The 27,598-nt window shown below is 35.5% G+C and overlaps 1 protein-coding gene across 1 annotated transcript; it reads left to right on the top strand.

Moving 5' to 3' along the window:
• The first annotated feature begins 1,158 nt into the window (after positions 1-1,158).
• Cd53 (CD53 molecule) lies at positions 1,159-27,598 on the top strand. The gene is made up of 8 exons (XM_034500631.2): positions 1,159-1,315; positions 16,129-16,207; positions 17,878-18,066; positions 20,366-20,440; positions 20,912-21,007; positions 24,492-24,572; positions 25,621-25,704; positions 26,616-27,598. Exons 2-8 carry the CDS (start codon positions 16,145-16,147, stop codon positions 26,685-26,687), a joined length of 660 nt encoding a protein of 219 aa, XP_034356522.1. The 5' UTR covers positions 1,159-1,315; positions 16,129-16,144; the 3' UTR covers positions 26,688-27,598.

The raw sequence follows: 27,598 nt of genomic DNA, 5'->3' as shown, positions 1-27,598 counted from the left end.
AGGTGGGGGAGCACTCTTTCAGAGGTAAAGGAGATCGAGTATGGGGTGAAGAACTCTTGGAAGGGACACCAGGAAGTGTGGCAACATTTGGAATGTAAATAAATAGAACAATAAAAAATCACAGACAAGGGGATTGAAAAATTGTAAAAGTCAGAGAACCAGGATTCAAAGTAGTTTTAATTTGTATTTTTCTGCTAGCTGTGGATGTTCAACATTAAAAAAAAATTTGTTGTCCATCTGTCTTTTTTCTTTTTTCTTCTTTCTTTTTCCTTCTTTCTTCTGTCTTGCTAAGTTTATTGACCTATTTAACAATAAGCAGTTTTGAAAGTTTTTTTTTTTTCCTTTTTGGTGCTTAATTTGTGCAAATCTTTATATTTCTAAATAACAAACCTCTGTTTGACATACTGCTGCCAATGGTGTTCTCTTCTGTACTCTATCTGTTCATTTTCTGAGAGGCTGTGTAGATTTTCTTTAATCTTATTTTTTAAACTCATGAGTGTATTTCCTGTTCTATTGGGATTCTATTCCAAAAGTTTAGGTTATACCAATATTTTGAAGTGTTTTCCATAGTAGGTTTAGCATTTTAGGTTTTAAATTAAGGTCTTTGATTCACTTTGAATTTATATTTGTAAAGGGTAAAAAAATACAGATTTAACTTAATTCTTCATTAGTAGCTATTTAATTTTGTCAGCTTTTATTCAATATGTTTTAGTTTTTCTAGTTCATGAGTTGATACACCTTTGTCCAAAAGTAGGTATGTGAGCCTATACAAGTTTATTCCCATGTCCTCTACTATGCTCAATTAGTCTGCAAGTATGTTTTGATTTCAGTACTATGCTGTCTTTGCCAATATGGTTTAGTAGTATAGTTTGTGGTCAGGTGGTGGGGACACATACACAGGAACAGATCCACAGAAGATCCACATAAAATTCATAGTTGCTGCTTCAATTAAGAAGCACTGTTCTATGGTCAGGACCGATCACCCAAATTACTGTAGAGTTCACCAGGACTCAGATTGGTGTGTCAGACCTTCTTTAGCTCCCAGAAACCAACTTAGAATAGGCTGGGAGTAGAGGCCTCTAAAACCCCACTGAGGAACAGTTGAAGATCTGAACCTAAGAGAGAACACTCAGTCTCACTTCCTCACTGTTCTCGCTTGGGTTTCCTGTCATCACAGCATGATCGTATTTTTTCTCTCTTCACTTCTCCTTTTACACAAATAGACATAGACTTCTGGGTTACAAGGCTGTGCTGGCCACCTTAAAGATAACCAGCGAATTCTGCCTGAAGTACTGAGGGACACTGCCTTCAAAAGGTAAGACTTATGACTTTTAACAGCTCTGAACCAGTTAATGCAGCACACAGCATTTTGAGAGTCTCCATACATCAATTTAGTAACTTTAAATTGTCGGTGTTTGCACATATTTAGATCAGCACTTCCCTCAGGCAATTGGGCTATAAATACTTTGATTTAATTGGTGTTTTATTTTCTGATAGCTCTTTGGGTCTGAGCATCCACGAGCTTACATTATGGCACTTGAATTGCTTACTGTACATGGTGGTTTCTAATGCTTGAAGTTTTTAGGTGAGATGAAATTGGGAAGATATTCTATGTTGTTTAATCTTTAGAAAAGTTGAAGTTTCATTTTAAAGTGAGGAGAAAAATCATAGCCAGAGTGATTTTGAACAGTAGCCAGAAGACATGTTGTCTTGGTTTGAAAACTTTTTAAAAGGAAAGTTAGTGCTGAAACTGTCATGTTTTGGTATAAGATAGGTACAAAAAACTGTAACATAGTTAGGTGTTCTGCAATGTACTTCATGATTTTATTCCTATGTACCCTCTAGGGATAATTAGTTTGTGGGCTTTCAAAGAGGAAGATAAACATTGTGATCTGAAGGGCTTCTTTCTTCACATTAAATGATCTGTGATATACAAAGCGTGAACATTGCCAAATCTCATATAAAATGTGCAGCCAAGAGGAGACCCATATAACTTGATACAGTAGTAGTTTCCAACTTGCAAACCATTCTAGGCTGTAAGTATTCAGAAAAATGACAGCTTTAGTCTGTACAAAATGTCTGTATCAGGTCTTTCTTGGTCCAAGAACTGTGAGAAGCTCACTTGATTATGATCTAAAGGGGAGAAAGTAAAGTACCCATGTCCACATTTACTTACTTAAGATTCAAGGGAGATGTTTGGGAGATAGTTGCAGCTTATCGGAACCTCCTTCAGAGGCTACTAAACCTTATGTTTAGATATAGTGACCTAAGCGAACTAAATTAAAACTCATGGGCTAGGCACCCCTTGATGTCTGACAGTATACTGTGGGTAAGGAACAGAAATGATGGAGAAGGGAGAATTTTTTTCAGTAATAGTTTTGTCCTTGAGAACCTCTTCTGCGCAATCATATATATTAGAAGATTGAGCCAGAGAAGAATTGTATCTGCTATGTGAACAACTGTTTGCTTTCTCAATCTCGATCCAAATCTTCACTGCTTTGAAACTGGTTGATTAGGACCAGAGGCTGAACTGAAATGTGGTTTCCTGTGTGGGCCAGTAAAGGTTATTTTGCTTTTAGATATGATGTTTGCTTATCTTTATGCTCACAGGAAGTGATTCACAGCTCAAGCCAACACAGCTACCTCACTACCACTCAAAGGATTTCAGTTTTGTTTGTTAGCAAGAGGCAAAGATATAAAGGAAAACCTCTGTTGTTTTGATACCTTCTATGGCCTCTGACTGCCTAGAAGCCTCAGACTAGTGCTTTGCTTCCTCATTCTCTCTTACCCTGCAATGTTCCAATGGCCAGGCATTGTGCTCAGGTGCTGGAAACACAAAGTTACCAGATGCGATTGTCAATTCCAAAGAGATTACCATGGAGGGTAGATATAAGGACACACAGAACACAATAGACTGTGCTCTTTTCTATAAAGTAGGGAGAATGTATGCATAATACAAAAATTCAGTTTTCCAGACTCCTTAAGAAATGAGACTGCTATGAATTTATTATAGAGACCAGAAATATTAACATTTCCAGTTACAAGACACTATATATGTACTCAAAGAAGTATTACTCCCCCACTTCCTGCCCCAGGCGTGGTAGAAATGAAATTAAGCAAGAGATACTAGTCACATGATCACAGGAAGCACCAAGCCCTTTCTCCTACTAGGCAACTGAAAGTATATGGCAAGTTTACTCAACAGACAAGTGTTGGGTGTAACAAAAGGCAGAACCTGAGACTTAGACACAACAATTTTGATTGAATGTGGCTTTGAATTAGGGTGCAGATCCCCTCTAACCTGAGTGTTTCATGTGATCAGGAAGGACAGAGCTTTTTCTGAAATTATAGCCATTCCCCTTTCTTTAGTTTCCAATCAATGACTAGTATGTTGATTTAGTTATAGTGGTTTGGCCTGTGTTCATAATCAGCATATAGTACTTTATACACCAACAAGCATCCACTGTGTGTAGGTTGCTTTGTAGACTAGGCATCTGCCCTTAGGATGTTGTTCTTTGAACTAGGAACTTACCCTCTGGATGGTTTCAGGACTAGCTACCACTTCAGGTGTATGTGTTGAGTCAAAACAATCTATAGAAACAACACCTATCTAGATCTGGCCTCCAGAATTGCTTCTCCTGAACAAGAGGAAGGTTGGATACTCAGTTTAGGAAGAAAGGTTTTGAGAAAGGGGAAAATAGGGCTCTAGAGATGGCTCAGCCATTAAAGACTAAGCTCACAACCAAAAATAAAAGAGAAAGAGGAAATTATGTAATTTCAAAGCTAATAGGTAAGAACTTATAACACAAGCCATTCATCTCTAAGTTGGGGTATGGATGCATAGTACCATTTACTGCAAAGTTCTTTATCATTTTAGGAAAATGAAAAGGATATGATGTCTACTGGATGGACTGTGTAAGAGCTTCAGTTAATGGCTCCTAGTTTAAGTAATAGCTTTATTAAAAAGATATTTACCCCATGTAAGCTACTAGTAACATCTAGCTGAGCTCCCAGATGGGAGAAAATGACCCCTACCATCATTTGGGTTCATCTTTCTTCACCTTTATTTTATTTTCTTTTTATCTTCTTTATTTTTCTTTTCATGAACTTTTTCTTATGAATGGCAAACAAAAATTTTAAAGAAGTATTTCAAAAAAAAAAAAAAACCAAAATGAGGGAAAAGGTGATTAAAGCCTTTCCAGGCCATGTTACATTTCTCAGGAGCTCAGGGCCTCTCTCAGAAATGACTTGTTCTTTTACATGGCACTCACTGAACCTCTGACACTGAGCCATTCAGGAAACTCAACCACATTTACTCCTTAGAACAATATGAGGGCAATATTACTAGTCCAGTTTAAAGATGGGGAAACTGAAAGTTTGACAGCTTAAGAAAGTTGTTCATGGCTGTACTTTTAAGAGGCAGAGCTGGAACTTAAACTAAACCTGATTCTAAAGCTTTTGTTTATCAAAACATGATCTGTACTTGTTGAATTCAATTAATCATCTTCATTAAGTTACATTGCTCACATACAGTTTTTCCACACCTGGAAGCAACTTCAGGTCAGTGATTACTTGCAATCTGACTTCATTTGACCCAACCTGCAAAGTAGCAAGTCCACTAAATCTCTGTGCTGTGCTGAAGCTTATATTAGGCTGGCATGCAGTCACAAGTCTTAATGTATCTGTGGAGCATATCAACAAGAGATACGCTCTCCCACAAAGGTCCACCTGTTGAGTTGATATGTGCTGGGATGCCCATAATCCCAGAATAATTAGACAGCAACATCATGACACAGTGTTATGAATAAGAATGTTGTAGTATAAAATTACATAGTTTTGTAAGTATACTTTTCTCTTATAGACCCACAATGAACAGTAGTTTACAAGTTATTTAAAGCTGCAACAGAAAATACCTTTTCTCCACTCCACATTAGAGTATCTATTGTTATTCTTGTTCAGCTCATGATTAAGCAGTTGTGTGAGACTTGATGCAGTGCCCGACATTTGTGGGAAACACAACAAACTCTCTCATCTAGCTCTTACAATATTTTTTCCCTCTTCTACACAATTATCTCTGAATCTTAAGTATTGGGGTTGTTTCATATATGTATCCATTGGGGTTGGATTCCAGAACTCTCCTTTTGGTTGGATGTGGTTTTCTGTAATGGGGTTTGTCTATTAAAAAGCAAAGTTTCGTTGATATGGGGTAAGGACTACACTGATCTGTAGGCATAAAGATAAATATTTAGAATGTAGTTAGGATTATTTTTATTTAGTAAAGTGGTAGTTGTTGATTCGCCTCTATGATCACTAGCCCTGGGTTGTTGGCTAGGTTTCTTGTATTTTCCTCTTGTTGAGTGGGTTGTAAATACAATGAGATACCTGGTGGTTACCCATAAGTTATGTGTGTTATTACTGCATGCTTAGGGTTATCATGCAATTCTGGTCATTGTTGGTGTTCAGAGGCATCATATCTGTGAAGGGCTGTTGGTTGCTTTCCTCCTTTGGATGCTTACATGGCACCTAAATTGATGTAATTTACTTTCAAAATGTTCTGACTATGAATTTCTTGCTTCCTTTCTGCCTTGTTTTTGGTTTTGCTCAAGAAGAACTAGTTAGTTTCTCATAAATGTGAAAGCAAAGCTCCTTGCTGTTGTTACAAATCAGCCTCTGGGACTTAATTAGATACAGTCAAAGATTGAGAACTGGTAGGGTGTTTTGAAGTTTCTGTCTAACCAGAGCAACTTCTAAACCTGATCTCACTGGTGCTGCAATTGCTGATCAAAAGAAAGAGATCAAACTAGGAACCTACAAGATCGCTCACTAGCCCAAGCTCTTTAAGTGGAATAATTAGTGTTTGGCTCAGGCTCCCACATTGGGACCTGGGATTTGGCACCAGATCACTGTGGTTTAGTCTTGGCAGTTTTCTGGAAATTGACGTCAGGAGCTTTCTTCATAAAAAAGAACCCTATGAGAATGCTGTGAGTCATGGGGGCGGAAGTGGCAGATTTTTAACTGTTAGGTAAATATCATTTCCGCTGAATGTTAGAAAAAAGAGTGGGAGGTTCTGAAACTGGCCTGTAAGGGTGAAGAAATGGTAGGTGAACTTTTTTTCTCAGTTTATATGAAAATTGTAGCATTTTGCAAACATAGTGGCTATAATCACCAACTGAGCAGATTTTATATTTCAATTCAACATGAGTATGAGCAAATAGAAAATCAGAAAGGAAAGAAGCAGAAGCAGATGTCCTTTTTTGTGAAGGACAGACTCAACGGTGACTTACTCAGGTTTGTGAGCACCTTGGTCATTGATGCTCTGTGGAGAACTGGTTCCTATGAGTCTGAAAAAGCTATGACAGGACTCAAGGATGCTCAAACTTGTGTAACTCTAGGAGGCAGCTCACTTGATTACTTTCTGTTAGTTGATGAGAAACTTACTCTCCTATGCTTAAAGCATAATTTATTAACAACAACAAAAATCCCAAGGTTCCTGACTCTGTAGTATCTTGTTCTTTCCACTATATTTTCCACTTTATTGCTGAGAAGTACTCCAGTATCTAATTATAGTAAGTTAATTTGTACATTAATATGTTGAAGGGCATTTGTTTCCACTTTGGGACTATTTCCAAACCAAGCTGCTGTGAACATTCTTGTATGATTCTTTGTATGAGAATGTACTTTCATTTGTTTTTCTTGAGAAAATGCCTATAAGCAGAATGAATTTTATGTTTAACATATTTTACATAACCAGCAATTTGTTTTTCAATATGAACATATCATTATAAATCCTCACTAATAACATATGAGAATTGGTCTTATCACCAAGACTTGGTATGCTTAATTTTTTTGCCTTCCAACCCTTTATTGATCAAATGTCTTCATAATCATCAGACTTGCTTGACATGTTTTGGTAACTATAATCAAATATTTACAGGACAAATATTTCTGGATAATTCTTTGTGGTATACAAATTTCATGCCAAAGATATATTTTAACAGGCAAAGACCTTTTTCTGTGTTGGAAATTGAACCAGGCCTTCATGCACAGCACACAAGGGCATCTACTGTATGCTTACTTTTAAAAATATATATATTAGCCTTATTAGAAGGTGTACGGTATGATATTGTCATTTAATTTTCATTCCTGAACTGACAAGAGAAATAAATAATTGATCTCATTTGCCACCCACATATTTTTTGAAATAAAATATCTATTTAGATATTTGTCCGTTTTTAAATTGGGTTGTTTATTTTTTTACTGTTAGGTTTAAAAGCATGTTATACATTCTGAGTGAAAACATTTACCTTCTTTTTTTTCAATATAAGGCTTCATTGTATTATTTACACCAGTTGTTCTCAACCTGTGGGTTATGATCACCTTGGGAGGTTAAATGACCCTTTCACAGGGATTTCCTAAGATCTGTGGAAAACACAGATGTTTACATTGTGATTCATAATAGTAGCAAAATTACAGTTATGAGGTATCAATGAAAATAGTTTTATGGTTGGGGGTCACCATAACGTAAGGAACTGTAGAAAAGGTTGCAACATTAGGAAGGTTGAAAACTACTGCTTTGAAATAACACGGAACTCCTTGTCTGAAGAGATATTCCTGCCTCAAATTCCCACTTCTTGAATAGTAGGGACTATAGGGGTCTTTAACTTGGACTAAATTTCAACTCATATGTGATTTGTAAATCTTCTCTTCCTGTGTGTGATCTCTCTTCCCCCTTTCCCAACAGTGTCTTTAAAGGAGCCCCAAAGGACTGTGCTTTTCCTGTTTTATCTGAGAACTATTTTACTAAGCATATTGGATAGTATCATCTCTGACATTGTTTTGTGCTTTTAGGTTTTTGCATCCAGATACAATATTATTAGGAGCTATTTTATTAATTTTTTTTTTAGAATAAGTTTGGTTTTACCCAAGGTCTCTGGGCTATCTATTCTCTGGTTCTAGGTTACCCAAGCAATGTCAGGTATAGGTTCCATCATGTAGAGTGGGCCCTAAGTCAAATCAAACATTGGTTGGCTACTTCCACAAGTTCTATGCCACCATTGCCTTAGAATAATTTGCAGGTAGGACAGATTGTAAATTAGAGGTTTGGCAGCTGGTTTGGTGTCTACATTTCTCTTTTGGTAGCCTGCAGAGTACCTTTCCACACTAAAGCAACTAGAACATAGTGGTAAATGCTCCATGTAGGCACCAGCTGGACTTCTCTATGTTCAATGAATTGTGTGACTGTTACTTCAGCAGTGGGGCTGCAGTGTCAGTTTGTGGAGACTTTATTGACTTATCAATAGACTGGGTTGCTTAAGAATTTCCATGGGACTTCTTGGTCAAAAACTCACTTGAATGTAACCAAGTCCTGTCACAGGAAACATTGCCTGGTGACAAGAGATGGCCAGTTGAGACTATATCTCCCATTACTAGGAGTTATCATTAGGATCATCTTCATACATTCTAGAAAGTTTCCACTACAGTAGGTTTTCACATCACTCCTTAAAACCTCCCAATTACAGCCTTGTATCCCTACAATCTCTCTGTCCACCCCATCTCCACAGCAACCCATTTTCCCCATCAGATACCCACCCACCTTTGACTGAGGATTAAAAAATCTATTATATTTTTCCCTCCCAGGGAGATCCATCCTCCCTGTCAACCCTCCTCTACATAACTTCTCTAATGCTACATACCATAGTTTGGTTTTAATATACTTGAACAGCTAATATCCACTTCTAAGTAAATATATGCCATTTTTAGCTTTCTGGTTCTGAGTTGCCCCATTCAGCATGAGTTTTCCTAGTTCCATCTATCCTGTAAATTTCATGTTACTTTTTTTAACAACTGTAAATTTCATGTCATTTTCAGTCCGTTTTGTAAATGTACCACATATTTTTTTCAATCATTTGTTGAAGGACATGTAAGTTGTTTCCAATTTCTGGCTATTATGAATAAAGCCCCAATGAACATGATTGAGCCAAGTACCTTTATGGTAGGATAGGGCACTGTAGTACTTCTAGAAGTCAGGAATGGTGTATTAGAATAAAATAACAATTCTATAACACTAGAATAACAATAACAATAAAATAAAACAATTATAATAAAAATAAGTTTTTTATTGTTCAAGATTATTTTAGCTATACTTGTTTTTTTTTTTTGTTTTTGTTTTATTCCACATGAAGTTGTGAATTGTCCTTTAAAGGTCTGAAAGAATTGTCTTGGAATTTTGATGGGGATCCTGTTTAATCTCTAGATTGTTTTTGGTAAAATGGCAATTTTTACTGGTTTACTTGTACTGATCCATGAGCATGAGATATATTTACACATTCTGATATCTTCTTCAGTTTCCTTTGTCAAAGACTTAAAAGTTTTTATCCTACATGTCTTTCACTTGCATGGTTAGAATTACTCCAAGATATTTTATATTTGTGGCTATTGTGAAGGGTGTTGTTTTTCTGATTTCTTTATCAGTTATGTGCATTTGTACATAGGGGGGACTGATTTTGTTTGTGTTAATCTTGTATCCACCTACTTTGCCGAAAATGTTTATGAGCTGTAGGAGTTCTTTGGTGGAATTTTTAGAGTCCTTAAGTATACTATCATATCATCTGCAAATGAAGATACTTTGAATATTTTATTATCAATTTTTATCCCCTTGATCTTTCAGTTATTTTATTGCTTTAGCTAAAACTTCAAGTATTATATTGAATAGTTATATAAAATGGATAACCTTTCTTGTTCCTGATATTAGTGGAATTGCTTTGAGTTTCTATCCATTGAAATTGATGTTGGCTATATGCTTGCAGTAAATTGCCTTTATTATGTTTGGGTATGTCTTTTGTATTTAAAACCCTGTGAGGTACAGAGTTTTAAAATATGTCCTTATGATTCTTTGAATTTTCTTGGTGTATATTGTTATGTTCACCTTTTCATTTCTAATGTTGTTATTTTGGATATTCCCTCTGTGTCATGTAGCTAGGTATTTTTTTACCATGTTGATTTTTCTCAAAGAAAAAAACTTTTTATCTTATTGAGTCTTTGAATTGTTCTCTTTGGTTCTATTTAATTGATTTTTAGGTTATTTCCTGTTTTTACTACTCTTGGGTGAATTTATTTCTTTTTGTTCTAGAGCTTTTGGGTATGCTGTTAAGTTACTAGTATCTTTCCAGTTTTGTTTGTTTTGTTTTGGTGTCTGTCTTAATGTAGGTGCTTAGGGCTATGAACTTTCCTCTTAGCACTGCTTTCATTGTCTCCCATAACTTTGGGTATCTTGTGTATTCATTTTCATTAGAAAGTCTTTAATTGCCGGGCAGTGGTGGCGGACGCCTTTAATCCCAGCACTTGGGAGGCAGAGGCAGGCGGATTTCTGAGTTCAAGGCCAGCCTGGTCTACATAGTGAGTTCCAGGACAGCCGGGACTACACAGAGAAACCCTGTCTCGAAAAACAAACAAAACAAAAAAACAAAAAAACCCAAAACCAAAAAACAAACAAACAAAAAACAAAAAACGAAAATCTTTAATTTCTTTATTTCTGTCTTGACACAGTTTTTTTATTCAGTAGAGGGTTGTTCAATTTCCATGAGTTTGTAAGCTTTCTGTTGTTTCTGTTGTTGATGATATTTAGCTTTAATATATGGATGGCTAGTAGGATGCAGGGAGTTATTTCAATTGTCTTTTATCTGCTGAGACTTGCTTTGTGTTTGAGTGTGTGACCAATTTTGTAGACGATTCCATTGAAATGCAAGGAAGAAGTTATATTCTTTTGTGTTTGGGTGAAATGTCCTGTAAATAAGTTAGATCCATTTGTAATATAGTTTAGCTCCAGTATTTCTGTTTAGTTTTTTTCTGGATGACCCGCCCATTGGTGAGAGTTAAATACTGAAATCTCTCACTATCAGTATATGAGGGTCAATATGTGCTTTAAGCTAAAGACAAACTTGGGTACCCTTGTGTTTGTAACATATATGTTAAAAATTGAAATGTCATGTTGGTGGATTTTTCCTTTGATTAATATGTAGTGTTCCTTCATTTCTTTTTTGGTTAGTTTTGATTAGAAGACTATTTTGTGGATATTAAAATAGCTACACCAGCTTGCTTCTTATATCCATTTCCTTGGAATATCTTTTCCCAACATTTTACCCCGAGATAATGTTTATTGTTGATATTAAGATGTATTTCTTGAATGCAGGTGAAGGATGTATTTCTTGAATGTAGGAACCTGTTTTAGCATCCATCTTGTTACTTTGTGTCTTTAAATTGGGGAATTAAAACCATTGATACTGAGACATATCAATGAGCAAGGATTATTGATTCCTGTTATTATATATATGGCATATATGTGTGTTTGTGCATGCACAAACATGTGCACATGCTTTCTTTCTTTTGATTTCTATGTGTTTTTATGTTTCATATTTCCTGTATTTTCATGCATGTAGTCAACTTTCTCAGACTTGAGTTTTTGTTCTATCATCTTTTGTAGGGCTGGGTTTGTGTGTGTGTGTGTGTGTGTGTGTGTGTGTGTGTGTGTGTGTGTATGTGTGTGTGTTTTAAATTTGTATCATAGAGATATCTTATTTTCTCCATCTATGCTGCTTGAAAGTTTTGCTGGGTATACTAGTCTTGGTTGACATCTGTAGATTCTTAGAGACTTAGTCTTTTCCCCTTCAATCTTTTAATATTCTTTCTTTGTTCTTCGTGTTTAGTGTTTTGATTATTTTATGGAAAGGATACTTCCTTTTATGGTCTAATCTATTTGATGTTCTGTATGCTTCTTGTATCTTTATAGGTATCTCACTTCTAGGTTAGGAACATTTCCTATGATTTTGCTGAAAAATTTTCTCGGCCTTTGAGCTAGGCTTCTTCTCTTTCTTCTATACATATTCTTTTATATTTTATGGATTTAGTCTTTTCATAGTCTCCCAGATTTCTTGGATGTTTTGTTTTAGAGGTCTTTTTGATTTAACATTTTTTGACAGATATATCCATTTCTTCTATTGTATTGTTAGTACTTGGGATTCTCTCTTCTATTTCATATGTTTTCTTGGTAATGCTTGCCTCTATAGTTTCTGTTTGAATTCTTTAGTCTTTCACTTCCAGAACTCCTTTAGTTTGTGTTTTCTTTATTGATTTTATTTTCAATTTTGGGTCTTGAACAGTTTTATTTATTTCCTTCCACTTTTTCCTTCTTTTTGTATTTCTTTAAGGGATTTATTCATTTTCTCCTTAAGGACCTCTATCATATTCATGAAGGCTGTTTTAAGGTTTTTTCTCTTGTGCTTCAGGTATGTTGGGATATTCAAACCTTGTTGTGCTAGGATAGCTGGGCTCTAGGGGAGATATACTCCCTTGGCTGTTGTGCTCTTATCCTGCATCTAGGCATCTGGGTTTGGGATAATTATAGGTCTAAGTGATGATCTTTTGATTTTCCTTGTTGGATGGCTGTTTTGTTTCTTGGCTTCTATTTCCTCTCTGAATTTTATGCGAGTGTTATGGTGGTGTGTTGTCTCTTTTCCTGGCCTGCTTAGCTACTGTGTTCAAATGGAATGCCTGCTGGTGTTGGAGGCCCAGATATTAGAATGAGTTGAGAGAAGGAAGGTTGGAGGATAAGTTCTTTGTGATCTTTTGGGGATGGGGTCAGAAAGAAAAGGGATTTCAGCTATAGAATTGGAGATAAGACTAGGGGTGTTGGGTCTCAGGATCAGTAAGAGAGATATGAGTCTGACTTCAGCTTACTTGTTGCCATGGAATAGGGAACCTTTGGTTAGAGGGGGATAATTGCTCAGGTTGGGGGTCTGCAACAAAGAGAGAAGTAGGGGGAAGAATGTTAAAAGGGGAAAAAAAAGATCTGGCTATTGTGATTAAGCTAGCAATAAACATATAACTCCTGGCAAATGCCCCAGAACTTGTTATTCTACTCCACAGATACATGTAATTACTTTTTTGTAACAGGGTCTAACTATATATCATAGGTTGGCCCAGAACATGTGACAATCCTTTTGCCTTTGATTTGAGTGTTTACAAGCAAGTGTTAGGATTACACTATCTTTGTCCCTCATCCCACCTTTTCCTTCTGTATTGATCTCCCTTCTTCTCTGTTGGACCCCCAAGCTATAATTATTATTTTAAAATATTATTTCTCTTTATTTTTGAGAATTGTTTGCATGTATATTTATGCATTATTACTATAACCACTCCCAAGCCTCCCAAAACATCATGAGTCCAACTGAGTTCAGTCAAAGGTTGCCCATGCATGAATTGGTGTGAAGAATCTACTAGATCATTGACAAATGAGCAGTGGCCACACCTTCAAAAATTTTGGTTCCCATTCTCTATTTCACACCATCTCATCGAGTACAAGTAAGTTCTGGGCCTCAGGAGATTTCCTAAATTCAGGTTGGGATTTTATAGAAGGCACCAGTGCATATAACCACAGTTGCTGTGAGTTAATAATACCACACTTCCAATACATGAATCTTCATTCTTCTTTCCTAGACTCAATGTTATTGCTATTAAAAACTTCCCCTTTATATCTATTCTTAACTTTATATAGTACTATTCTTCACTGTCAAGTACCTTTTAAAGATATTTGAAAAATGTGATAGTTAACTGTGACAACAAAACCTCAACAAACCAACCAATCAAACAATCAACCAAACAACAACAACAACAACAACAACAACAACAACAACAACAACAAAACAACAACCAAGGAAATCAACTGAAAAGGGGAAAATTTTATTTTGAGTTACAGTTTCAAAGGTGTGATTCTCGTTATTTTGGGTGTGTTCTCAGCCTCAAACATTGTGGTGAAAGCGCAAAAGAGAGCAAAGGTGTTTACTCATAGGGTTTGAGCAAGAGAGAGGGAAAGGGAGAGGAAGGAGAGAAGGAGACATATAAAAAGATATACCCTGCAATAACATGTGCCCAATGTCCTAAATCCTGAAAACAGGCTCCATCTCTCAAAGAATCAATCACCTTTGATAGCATTATTAGCTGTAGACCAAGTTTTCTTTTAACATATGAGTCCTTTGGGACTATTTAAGATTCAAACAACAGCTAATAAGAAAACATGGCCTACTTTTCTATGAAAGTCATGTTGTCTTGCCTCTGCTCTAACAATTTGCCTGGAAATTTTCTCTATTTCTTAAAGTATGGATCTGCTAGATAGAAATTCCCACAGCGTTCGTACATATTATAGTTACATTTTGAATGTCATGCATAAATCTTATATATATTTTATAGGCTTTAATTTTTCTTTTTTTGTCAATACTTGTTGAATATAAAATCCTGAGATGACTTTTTGGGTGTGTTTTTATATCTTAAACAAATTTCCCCATCTCTCCTGGATTGACTATTTTCTGATATGTCTGTTTTTATTCTTATATTAGCTCCTTTGTGTCTAATATATTTTGTTTCTTTTGGCTATTTTAAGACTTCATTTTTATCATTGGTTTGGTAATTTATAATACATTTACTATGAAGCATAACTTTCTTATACTTGGATTTCATTGAGCTTCTTTGGCATATAAGTAAATTATTTTAATCTAGTCAGAATTTATTATGGATATTAATTATTCAAATATTTTTCTCTCTGTTCCTTTGGGGACCCATATTACATAAAATTATGATACTTAATATTGCTTCTTCATTTAGAAGTGCTTTATTATTTAAATCTTTGTTGTTTGTCTTTACTACCTAAAAGTTCACTAAGTTTTTCTTATGTAATATCTATTCTTCTATTAATATATTCTAGTGTATTTTTATTTTAAGCATCGAAGTAGTATCTTTAGTAGTTCACTTTGCACACATGTATGCATGCATGTGCACACACACACACACACATACAGGAACTTATTATGTAACCTAGGATGACCTTAAATTGTTAACCCTCGGGCCTAAGCATCCCAGCATTGGGACTATCAGCATGTGCCATCATATGCACATCTTGAAATGAGAGATGGCCATGGTTTATCTAGATGGGTATTGTCTAGATAATAATTCTCATTCTCTCTCTCTCTCTCTCTCTCTCTCTCTCTCTCTCTCTCTCTCTTTCTCTCTCTCTTGCATGTGTGTGTGCCTTTTCCTTTTCTTCCTCTATTCCTCCCCATTCTGTCTCTCACTTACTACATTTATCTCCTTTTTCACCTCTTATGTGTGTAGTGTCCTATCCAATGGCATAAATCAAAGAATGATAGAGATGGACACCTGATGTACTCCTCTGTTGCTCACCTATATGTATATACATATACCATTTATATACATCATATACATTCACAGAGTGTGTCTTTGCTAAAATGATAGTGTCATTTAAAAGACTGTGCTCATATTATGGTCTCTTTTAACTTTCTCAATATATATTTGTGTGTTTAATTTCTGCCATAACACTGACATCTACTGGAAAAGATCTAATCCTTAGTTAAAGTCATACTTAAAACAGAAATATAGGTGGTTGTACATAAAAAGATAAATGAAGCATAGGCATATCTCCTCACACTTTCATATGGAGAGGCTTTACAGACCATTCAATAACAAATGATGAAAAAAAGAGGCCATGGATTGGAAGGAGAATGAGGAAGGGTATATAAGAGGGTTTGGAAGGAGGAAAGGGAAGAGAGATACTGTAATTAAAATACAGTCATGAAAATAAAACAATAACAGCATATTTAGTATGTAATGAGTCTCAAGACAGTTAAGGAACTGTCTGATTAGGTCACTGGCCTTTTGCCTTGATTGATCAGCCAATTTTAACCACAGAGGCTGTTTTCTTGAGTAGTCAGACACTAGTCACTGATGTCACACAGGACCAATAGCACTGGCTTAGTTTGTGTCTCTGTGACTTATCTTTTTGTTAGAATGGTTCTGCTGTTGGGTCATGGGCTTGCTATAACACCAAACATGGCTTGTTGAACATTTAGCCTTCAAGATGATGGCTTTTCAAATGTGCCTTCAATTTTCAACATGTGAAATTGGGGGTTTGGAAAAATTCTCCAGATGACAGATAAAGATTAAACACAAGATGGTGGTGATGATCCTTGAATTCTGAACAATCTCATTTTGGTATCTGTGATGCTATCCTAGTAATACCAAATTCATTTAAAACATCTTTTCTTCTTCCTTTTGTTGTTTTAGGGCATACTATCCCAGCATGGGCATGAGCAGCCTGAAATTGCTGAAATATGTTCTGTTTTTCTTTAACTTGCTTTTTTGGGTAAGTAGCTCCTTTGAATATGTCTGAATTAATAGTCCTTCATCCCAGCTAAGGTGTTCTTTCTTCTCAAGGGAGAGTATAGTACAGAATATGAACTGTCCACGCCTGGGTAATATCTAGAGCACTTCACCTAGGCACAAATAAGTAATAATTTCTTCCCTGCCATTGTGTGACACTATAAGCCTACAAAATTGAAAAAATATCAGTGCAATTAATAATGAAGGTGCCCAGTTTCTCTGGGGCTTTAGGGATGCATTGCAAGTAGCTGGCACTTGTAAAACAAATAGACTAAAATTTGGGTGTTAAATTCTACCCTCTCCTCATCCCCAGTGGCATGGAAGAATATTGACAGAAAATTTATACAACAGTTCTACTTCTAAATTAAAAAATACATCTATGCTGCCTTCTGCAGTATCTAGGCTAATTATATTCTCAACAACAGTGTGAAATGGTTCCTTTCTGTTATTCTGGTCCGATGTTATTGATAGTTTTTTTTTTTATGACCATCATTTTGATAGGATGGAACAGTGTCCCCATGTAGTTTTGATGTAGCTAGAGACATTGAACATTTTTTTCATTTAATTATTGATCACTTGCACTTCATTCTTTTAAAACTGTTTACTCATTTCCATTGTTCATTTGTTGACTGAATTTTTTTTGTTCTTTTCTTCTTTTTATTAAACTTCCATATGATCTAGCCATTTTACTTCTCATATTGCCTCCCAAGAGAATCATAATCACTTTATGGCAAAGACAGTTGTATATCCATTCTTTTCATTGCACCATTATCAATAGCTAAATTGTTGACACAGACTACATATCCATCAACAGGTGACTGTATAAATGTACATGTCTAAATGTGGTATTTGTTCATAACATGTTTTCTTAGCCACAATGAAGAGTGAAATCATGCAGAAAAATAGATGAAACTTGAGGTTACTTTGAAATAAGTCATTCCTACTTAGAAAAGTATTTCATCTTCTTTCATTTGTGGAAGCTAAGAAAAATATGAAAAGCATTTAACTAAAAGGGGGACTATTAGAAGTGGGAAGGAGGAAATGCAAAAGAGAAAGCAGATAAGAAAGATTAATAAAGCAGTGAGTATGTCTAAAGTATATTATATGCTTGATGTGTAGAAATAGAAAACTGAAAGCTTTTTGTATAATTAATATGAACTAATAAAAATGTAAAGTTTATAGACACACATATAATCATGCTTAAAAATTCAACATGAAAAGAAGATGTGACTATCATAAGTTTGGTTTCTTTTGTTGTCTTCCTATTAAGATGACCTTCTTCAAAGAGAGTGACTTTTCTACATGGTAATATTCTCCAAAAGAAAGGCCATGTGTGGACAACTGAGTAGATAAGAGATAGAATATCTAAAGTATTATGTTAGGCGTCTGTATAGTGAAGGTAGTAGTTCCTTCATAAAGATGACCTTTTCTTGGTATCTGGAAGTGTGTAGTAAAAGATATGAGTGTGATTCTACATGAAGAAGCCGGTATTTCCTTTCTATTATAATAGTGGGGAACTTAGTAAAGAGGTGAGCTCATGAGTCTTGAGTGAGCAATACCAGGTAACTCTGATCTTAAGGAGGTGGGAATATAAATAAAGAGATACTTAAGAACAATATTAACCTTAGAATGTAATGGATTTCTTCCTTTCAGATTTGTGGCTGTTGCATTTTGGGCTTCGGGATCTACTTCCTGGTCCATAATACCTATGGAGTACTCTTCCGTAACCTCCCCTTCCTGACACTTGGCAATGTTCTGGTCATTGTGGGCTCCATTATCGTGGTAGTTGCCTTCTTGGGTTGCATGGGATCAATCAAGGAGAATAAGTGTCTGCTTATGTCGGTGAGTTATTGTAGTAGTTGTGCTATTCTAAGTTTGGGTAGATAATGGCTCAAGTCTGGGGTAATATGTTTCATGGTATGTTACTTTTAGGAGACATCCATAATCAAGAGCAGAGAGACAGGCAGTGGTGGCACTTGCCTTTAGTTCCAGCATTCAGGAGTCAGAGGCAAGTGAATTTCTGAGTTTGGGGTTAACATGGTTTACAGAATAGCCAGGGTTACAAAAAGAATCTCTGTTTTTGAATAAAAAAGAGCAGAGAGGCAATAAACACACAGATTACATACTGATTCTTTTCATTCTTTTGCAACTTAGATGACAACCTATGAAAATTGCACACATAGTGGCTTGGGCCCTCCCATACTAGCCAACATAAAGACAACCCCTAACAAGCATCGCCACAGGCTAACTTGACTTAGATAATTTCTCAAGTAGTTTTTCTTTCAGTTGATTCTAGGTTGTGTCAAGTTTATAACATAAAATAACCAGTACAATCTATTCCTTGTCAATTTAAGATGCATGAACAGATCACTTTGAGCCATAATGTTCTATCCTTTGTCTCATGTTAATATCAGAATACAAAATATAGTTCAATTCTAGAAATTTCCCAAAGCCTTACGAAATTTTTAAGACTTCAAATTCCAAGATCTTTTAATGTGAGCTCCTGTAAAATAAAAAGAAATTACATATGTAAGCATTGCTATTCAGAAATAGAAGAAACAGGAAGTAGAAACAACCATGCCCAAACAAACAAAAACCCAGTGATAGGTTATATTTGTGAATACACCAACAGTTAATTTTTAAAAAGGCTATGGATTAGAAAAAGAGCAAGGAAAGTTTTATAGGAGAGTTTGGAGGGGGGAAATGAAAGGGGAAATAATATAATTATATTAAAAATCTCAACAACAACAAAAATAAAAGTCAGCAGTAAATAGACCAAATCTTGAAGCTCTTATGTCTAAACACTGTGCATTGTGTTCTGGGTTCCAGACAACTTGGGTAGGACCACCCCTATAGTAATGTTTCCTGTAGTACACACAGATTCCCTCTTGGGAGAGGTCAGCCCTATTCTACAATGGTTGCTCTCCTTGGTAGATGTTGGCATTTCTAGTGCTGTGGAGTGGGGTCTCCATTGAAACTAAGGCATCACCTCCACTAGTGGCCTCTCAGGGCCTTTCTACAAAAAATCCAAACCTACCTCAAAGTTCCAATATTTAGTTGCCCTCAATAACCATTTCATGCTTTCAAAATTAGTACCATAGGAATGACTGTTACATTTCCAGATTCTTCTGCATGCTCAAGATGTACTTTTCCTATTGGGCCAAAGTTATATCAGCTTCTGTGTGATGACTCTGAGAAAACAATTTCTATTTTCCCAATGAAACACACGAAGCTCACTTCAGTGGTACTAATGTCTTTGACAACCATAGCTGCTTTTATAGTTCCCACATGAACAGTTTACATAGATTACTGTGTAAAATACTACACTAAAAAGCTTCCTATCCTGATTGTATCATGCCAGTGAAGTACAGGAGGGTTTACTTAAATGATGCCAATTTCTGATAGATCATAGCTTTATACTGTTCCAGCATGAACATCACACATAGGTTCTGAGCCAAAATGTTACACAATATCCTCTAGACCAGTTAATGACTAAGACCATGATCTGGACCTCCACTCTTAGTAATTCCTTTTTTAACATCCCACATGAATATTCCATTAAGTTCTACCCACATCACTTAATGGGATTTTTTTTTAAACCAAAGTTCCAATATCTTCCTTATTCCTCAAAGTAATATCACCAGGTTCACCATAGTAAAACTTCCTTGGTACTGATTTCTTATTTTATTTCTTTTATAAAATACATTGAAAAAGAAAAACTTAAAATGGAAAGGTATTTGATCTTATTAATACAAGGAGTACAGTCCATTATTCATGAAAGGAACTTAAAGCATTACATCTACAGTCAGGAGCAAATAGAGAACAAATACATGAATACTTGATCACTTGCTGTGTATTCTCAGGTAACTTTCTGTATTCCCACTTTAATTAACAATTAAAACAGTCCCCCACAGACATGCCCACAGATCAAACTAATCTAGACAAATCCTCAATTTATTGAGAAATTACCAATTGATTCAAGGTTATCAAGTTGATAATTAAAGCTAACCATCATAGCATCTCTTACCATCCAAGATATTTATAAACCAATATTAGTTTGTAGACCCATTTGCTCCCAACGCAGAGAGAGTTAGATCAGAAGCAGAATCCATGTTCTGATAATTTCTCTGCTTTATTACAGTTCTTTGTTCTGTTGCTGATTATTCTCCTTGCTGAGGTGACCTTAGCCATCCTGCTCTTTGTGTATGAACAAAAGGTAAGTTATGAAAACATGGCCTACTCTCTTATTGCCGAGAAGGGGAATACACAGTGGAGAAGTTAGTAAAATCAAATTAGTACTAAGTTATACAAATAAAGTAAGAGAATGAGAGATCAACTGCAATTGAGAGAAAAAAATGTCATGAAGATTGTATTTGAATGATGTCTACTTTTCTCTGTGTTCCTTGTCAGTCTTCTCAGTAAAGTATGACCTTGGCTTTGGTTGTTTAACTGTTTTCTTTGTAAAACTATAGTTCTAGAAGGATAAAAGTCCACTATGTATATATAACTTCCTTAGATACCATATAACCTTCAGCTTGTCTTCCAATATAGTCTCCCACACCTCACTTTTGTAGCTCTAACTCCATGATGGGGGTGGGGCATCAATTTGGTCTACTAGAAATCTCTTATTTCTTGAATTCATCTTGTTTTTACTACATCTTCTCTGGTGCAATATGATTTGCCACAGCTCAGCACCTTAGTGGCTGAGGGTCTGAATGACAGCATCCAACATTATCACTCTGACAACAGCACCATGATGGCATGGGACTTCATCCAGTCACAAGTAAGTACATAAAAGATCTTGCTCAGATGAGTCAGACTAAACTCAGACTAGACCCTGGAAGCAAATATCTCTTTCCTAAAAGTTTAAGACTCTAAGATCTTCAGTTCTAAAGTCCAAAGTAATGTTTTTGCTCTCAGAGGTAGGAGGGTATAGGAGTTAATTCAAAACGTACAAAAGTTTCTACATTCTATTTAATTCTTTACCAACTCACATAAAATCATTGATATAGCCCTAACAGGATAAAAAGAAGATCCAAACAAATCATATTGTGTTGGTTACTTATTCTTTGAAATGTTATCAAAATAGCAGCAAAATAGAAGAAACAGCTTTTAAATGTCCAACTCACCAAAATTATTATATTTTTACCTAGTCCTCTAGTGTCACATTCTCCAAACTTCTCCCATACTCAGGAACATATACCAACTCTGCATTCTTGCCTTAGAATGTTAGGGAACAAACATTGGCTAGAGAGCAAAGCATAGGCATAATCTATGTCTCAAAAGTATCAACATTTCCCATGATGGATTAATATGGAGAAGATAATAATAACATAAGAAATTACAACATAGATACAAGAACAAGAAGACCTAGAAAAGTTACAACCCCTCTACATTTCAAATTCCTCATCTGTTTCAATTCAGATTACAAGTGCCTTTTAAATTTCAAACACACAACAAACTGAAAAATAAAACAAAATAAATCTCTTGATACATTTCACATTGACTTAGTCACTGTCACCTCATTTAATCCCCTAAACATTGTTCTCTAAAATATTCTAAAGAAAATACAATACTGAACCTTCCATCATCTCACTCACCAAGTATCACTGAAGAGTCTGGGTCAGTGGTTAAGATCCCTTATTGCTTTGCCAGAAGATCTGGGTTTTGTTAGTGCACATACATGGTTGCTTACAACTTCCTGGAACTCCAATTTCAAATGATCTGAATCCCTTTTCTGGTTTCCACGTGTTCCCAAATACATGTAGTGAACATAGAGTCACACACACACACACACACACACACACACACACACACACACACAAATCCTCAAATATCAATAACACTCTATATCCCAATTATTCTAATTTTGTCTAAAAAATTTAAACTGATTTGCACAAATTAATATCTCAAAGAGGTCCAAAGAGGTCCAAATATTACATTTGGACAACATGTCTCAAATTTTCTTTTATTACTTAACAATATCCCACTTTATGGTATGTGATTGTGAAGAAAAATTAGGTTATATGCCCTACAGATTCTATCACTTTCTGTATCTGGCTGGTTTATTCACACAGGTATTTTGATGTCAGGAAATCTGTTTCCCAGAAGTACTGTGAATCTAGAGGCTTGCTGAAGTCTCATTCTCTATTCCTCTCTCTACTTTTAAAATAGTATTCTTATTGAAAATTTCATACATGTACTCTGATTATATTGACCCCTCAACTCCTCCCAGATCCACCCCAATTCTATACTCACCCAAATTTGTATCCTCATTTTGTTTATAAACTCACTGAGATCAGTTAATGCTGACTATGTACTTTTCAGCAAAGTTATCCCCAGGAGTGTAGTAGCCTGTGGTTAATCCTTAAAGAAAGCAGGGTCTCTTTATTCCAGCAGCAATCAATCACCTGTAACTCCAGCTAGGGATGGGACTCCCTGCCCATTCTGCCCTTCATGATTGTTCTGGTTTTGTGAATGCTGACACAACTGCTGTGAGTTCCTATGTGAAACTGCACTTGTGTCCACAAAAATAAAAAAATATTGTTTCCTTATAGCCATGCACTACTTCTGGCTCTTACACCTTTCTGCTCACTCTTCCACATCAATCCCTTGGGAGAAGATGGTGTAATATAGATGTACAATTTGGGGATAAGTACCCCATTGTCTCTTATTCTCTGCACCTTGACCAGTTGTAGGTCTCTGTGTTAATCACCATCTATTAAAAAAAAGCTTTCTTGTTGATGGTTCAATGATACATTCATTCTGGATACAGTAAGAAGTCACTAGAAATTGATTTGACATTATGTTTATTTAGCAAAATAATACTAGTAGATTCTCCACAAGGGGCTATATAACCCACTTCATAATAGATTCATGGGCCCCAAAATGATTCAATATAATGTAATATGTCAATATAATGTAATTAAGACTTATGTAATATGTCTTAAATTCAAGTAGAAAGTTATTAGCTTATACCCACAACATTTACATCATGATAGCTCTAATTGTAATAGATCCCTAGGGTGATCATTATTATAGCTCAGGGCACACAACTCTGTAAGATACAGGATTAGTTTTCTCCTCTGGTAGTTTGCACAGAACCTTCCAGCACCATGAAATCTAGCCACTAAGAATCAAACTTCCAAATCAATCCAGCTTGATTTCTCCATGTTTCATGATTCATGTATGTGGTGGCTTCAGCTATAGGACCTCAATGGCCACCAGCTCTAATGAAGGTTTGTTAGTCTGTGGGATCTAGTAGTGGCATTATTGCCCAGTTATAGGGTGACCCCATTACATTTCTTCATATCTATATGAAACTTGTACAGTAGTGTGCTTCCATATGTTTTTTTCAAGAGCTTTTACTGTTAGTTATCCCTTCCATTATTTCATCCTGTATCCTTCCCTCCCATCCCACTTAACTATTCACATTACATATTTCTCCTCTATATGACAGAATTTTATCCTCTTTCTTGAGATTACCCCCTATTTTCCTCTACTAGTTTTCTGACCTCTATATATACTCCAATTTCAACAAAATAATCTAAACATTCAAGGTTAGCATCTACATATAGAAGAAAATATGTGATTTTTTTCTAAGACTAGTTTATATTCCTCAGGATAATTGTTTCCACCTTCATCCATTTACCTGAAATGTTCTTAATTTAATTTTTCTTAAGAACTGAATCATATTCCATTGTGTAAGTATACTACATTTTCAATATCAGTTTTATCATTTGATGAACATTTGATTGTTTACATTTTCTGGCTACTGTGAATAGAGTAGCAATAAAAGTGGATGAACCAGTATCTCTTTAGTAGGATATAGCATCTTTTGAGTGTTATGTCCAAGAGTGGTATAGCTGGATCATATGTTTCTCCTATATGTAATACCACCATAGCAGGTACTTCCTGTTTTCTCATGTAAGTTGATATCTAATTATTCTGTTATTCAATAATCTCAAGAATCAATGTAGTTAGATTTAATTCTGTGTTATACGGTCTTTGGGTAGAAAGTAGCTGGTAGATAAATATATAAACGGATCATGTCCTCTGAACTTTCTAGAGGTCTTTTGTGAATAAAATTGTATAACAGACTTATGAACATTTAGTTCCAAAGAGTCTGTAGCAGTAGACCAATTCTGAATTTTCTTCTCTGGAGCCAGAGCTGAATGATAAGCATATTCTTTAGTATAATGACACGTGTTTTGTTTTGTTTTTCTGTTGATTTTCTAATCATTATGTTTGGGGGACTTGACTTCCAGCTGCAGTGTTGCGGTGTAAATGGATCTAGTGATTGGAACACTGGTCCACCATCTTCCTGCCCATCAGGTGCAGATGTTCAGGTAATTTTGTTGACAATTATCCTGTTGTTGTTTTTTTTTGTTCAAACTTTTAATTACATCAGAAAGTGTTTTAGAAAGCACTTAAACCTTCCACCAAGGAACAGGGAACTTTGGATACCACCAGCACCACCACCACCAACAACAAGAAAGAGCAGAGAAACATCCCCCAATAACTATAGAAGCTTCCAAAATCTAGAAGCAGGTTAATCCAGTTAAGAGACACGATGAAGAATCTTTTGTTACACTATTAAGGGAGTGTGTGTATAGTAGGTAGTTTGTATAAAAATAGGCAAGAGGTGTATCTATCTTAAACAAAGGATAGATATTCTTTTATTTAAAGTATAATTTACAGAATTAGGGTAGACTAGCTTGTCAGGTACCTACTTGTCTTCTCTTTTGGAGAAGGCAGATCCATTCCTTTTGTGAAATGAATTAAATGTAAGTAGGGAATGAGAGCTCGAGAAAAAGAATGTTTTAGAAACCATGTTGACTCTTAATTTTGGGTCTCTCTTCATGTAGGAGAAAAGAGTCATCTTAAAGTAAACCAAGTAAACTAAGTAAATTAAGATATTGTCTTGATCCCATGTTACCTTTTCCTGAGTTTGGAAATCTACAAAGGAGTTTAGGTTCATGGGTTTGGGGTGGTGTTTGTAGGGGCTAGGGGAACATGGTGACCAACAGTCAATAAATCTGGAATTTTATAGGCTTATGATACTGACTATTGAAGCTATATTGAGCTGTATCTTGATCCAAAGATTACAACACCTATCATCCTATATATTAATCTAAGATCAGCACTGAGTGTTCAAATGATATAAGGACATGTGTTTCTGACTCATCTCTGAGGGCTAGTTTAACTTAAGAGGTAAGAGTTCTGTATTAGGTACAAGTATTTTGATGATATCAGGAGAAATGTCACTGACTTAATGTTCTCTACTTTATTTCTGTTTATTCAAACAAGCAAGGTAAATAAAAACATAACATCTTCATCTTGATAAGGTTGACATATTGAATGGTGTCATTAATGCCTGTAATTCTACCCCCACAGGGTTGTTATAATAAAGCACAATCGTGGTTTCACTCCAATTTCTTGTATATTGGAATTGTTACCATCTGTGTATGTGTGATACAGGTAAGAGCGTAATCCCAGGATCCCTATAAGAATTAACTGAGTTAAATCACACAGTCTTAGAAAAGTACTAGGGAAGCAGAATGAGGCAATAAATATATTATTTATGAGTTCCTCTAGCCAAGGATCAAATATATTATTTGATATTGATATTATCTATTCGACTTAATGCTTCCAGAAAATTTGTTACAGGAATGTGTGTATATGTATATGTGTGTGTATACACACACACACACACACACACACACACACACACACACACGTATATGTATATATCCTTTAGAGATATGAATGAGTCACAGACAAATTAAGATTGCCAATCAGAATCCCACTTTAGTCACTAACTCAGCTGGTCTGGAAATGATTAAGATAAAGCAACTCATTTATAAACTTGACCTTCTATGTTAAGAAGGAAGTGGTGATGGAAATTAAAATTATTTCCCTTTGTGATAGCACCTGGTTTGACTAGTGAAAGGTAACGTTTGTCTTGTTTTGATGTGTGATATTCATAACACTATTTTCTACCCAATGTTGGGCATATTCTATATTACTTAAGACTTAGTCAAGAAATAAAAGGAAGACAAAAGCAAAGGAAACATAAGGCTTTGTCAGAGTTGACTTATTTTTCTTGTACTGTTCCCTGAGGGTAACTTGACTATATAGTTAATTTTTTGACTTCTTAAAAATTAAAAAATGTTTCCAAAAGCTACTTTTCTATCTTACTACAATTGCCCCCATTTTATCTCTAATGTTATTCTTAAACTTAAAGAGAGAAATTTTGTACTGGGGAGTGGTGCTTGGGGAGTGCTCACAGTGTGATGGAAATCTTGCTTTTCTGTATTAGCAAACTCTGGAATTGTGGGAGAAATGTTTTCTCTTATGAAGACCTCACATTTTCTCAATTCTTTTCTCAGGTGCTGGGGATGTCCTTTGCACTGACACTGAACTGCCAGATTGACAAAACCAGCCAGGCTTTAGGGCTGTGACTTGCACCTACCCCCTGCTTAAGTGATTTACTTCTCTCTACAAAGTCAAAGCACCCATTCCATGAGGACTTAAACAATTACCTGTCTGCCTGGCATTTTAGCTTCCTCTTATTCCTTCTTTGACTGGATCTCTGTCTTACACACATCCAAGGAAGAGAATATTTGTCTTGGACTTCCCATATCAAGCAGAAGACAAATATTAACCAACTGATAGCAATAACTATATCTCTTAAAGATGGTGAAACATGCCTGGGTGATTTCTTTTAAGAAACACTGTAGCACTGGTGGTTTGAGATACACTACTAGCTGCAGGTGTGAATATAGTTCATATATGGCCTGGCACATGTGAGTCCTTGAGTTTAGTCCCAAATACTACAATAAAGAGGTCCAAGTTGAAATGTTAGACTCTTAACAATTGCCAAATCAATCTCTAGCCCCTAAATCTTGTTACTTTCACTCTACAAAGTCACATAAGGGACAAGCTGAAAGAAAATTTGGAGTCCCACTCATTAGATAATTGACATATCCAGTTTCCTTTTGAACATAGTCCTTGGTAATAGGAATCATACAGAGATCTTTTATCTCAGAAAATATTCCTATTTCTTTGTTAAAATGTCTTATTGATTTTGTTCCATCCATCCATTCATGCATTCATGCATCCATGCATCCATCCATCCATCCATCCATCCACCCACCCATAAAAAGTTAATAATTCTCATCCTATCATCAGCCAGTCTGGTAGCCTTGAATTACATAACCATAGAACAACCCAGAAGAATTATCATCTCCAGTGTGTTAGGGGATAATTATATCCATTTTTATGTTGTTATTTCTCTATTAAATAAGGTTCTGTTAATGTATCATTTTAACCTGTTAATAAACAAAATAGTTTATAATCACTACTCATCAAA

This window comes from Arvicanthis niloticus, chromosome 4 (genome assembly GCF_011762505.2).
Source record: "Arvicanthis niloticus isolate mArvNil1 chromosome 4, mArvNil1.pat.X, whole genome shotgun sequence".
NCBI lineage: Eukaryota > Metazoa > Chordata > Mammalia > Rodentia > Muridae > Arvicanthis > Arvicanthis niloticus.
The sequence above is the reverse complement of the archived record's forward strand: the minus strand, read 5'-3'. Positions and strand labels throughout refer to the sequence as shown.

Bases quoted from the DNA above. Each gene is read 5' to 3' on its own strand.
- Cd53 (XM_034500631.2), top strand. From the start codon at position 16,145: ATGGGCATGAGCAGCCTGAAATTGCTGAAATATGTTCTGTTTTTCTTT. The intron at 24,573-25,620 runs GTAATTTTGTTG...CTACCCCCACAG, and splicing joins CATCAGGTGCAGATGTTCAG to GGTTGTTATAATAAAGCACA. The intron at 25,705-26,615 runs GTAAGAGCGTAA...TTCTTTTCTCAG, and splicing joins TCTGTGTATGTGTGATACAG to GTGCTGGGGATGTCCTTTGC.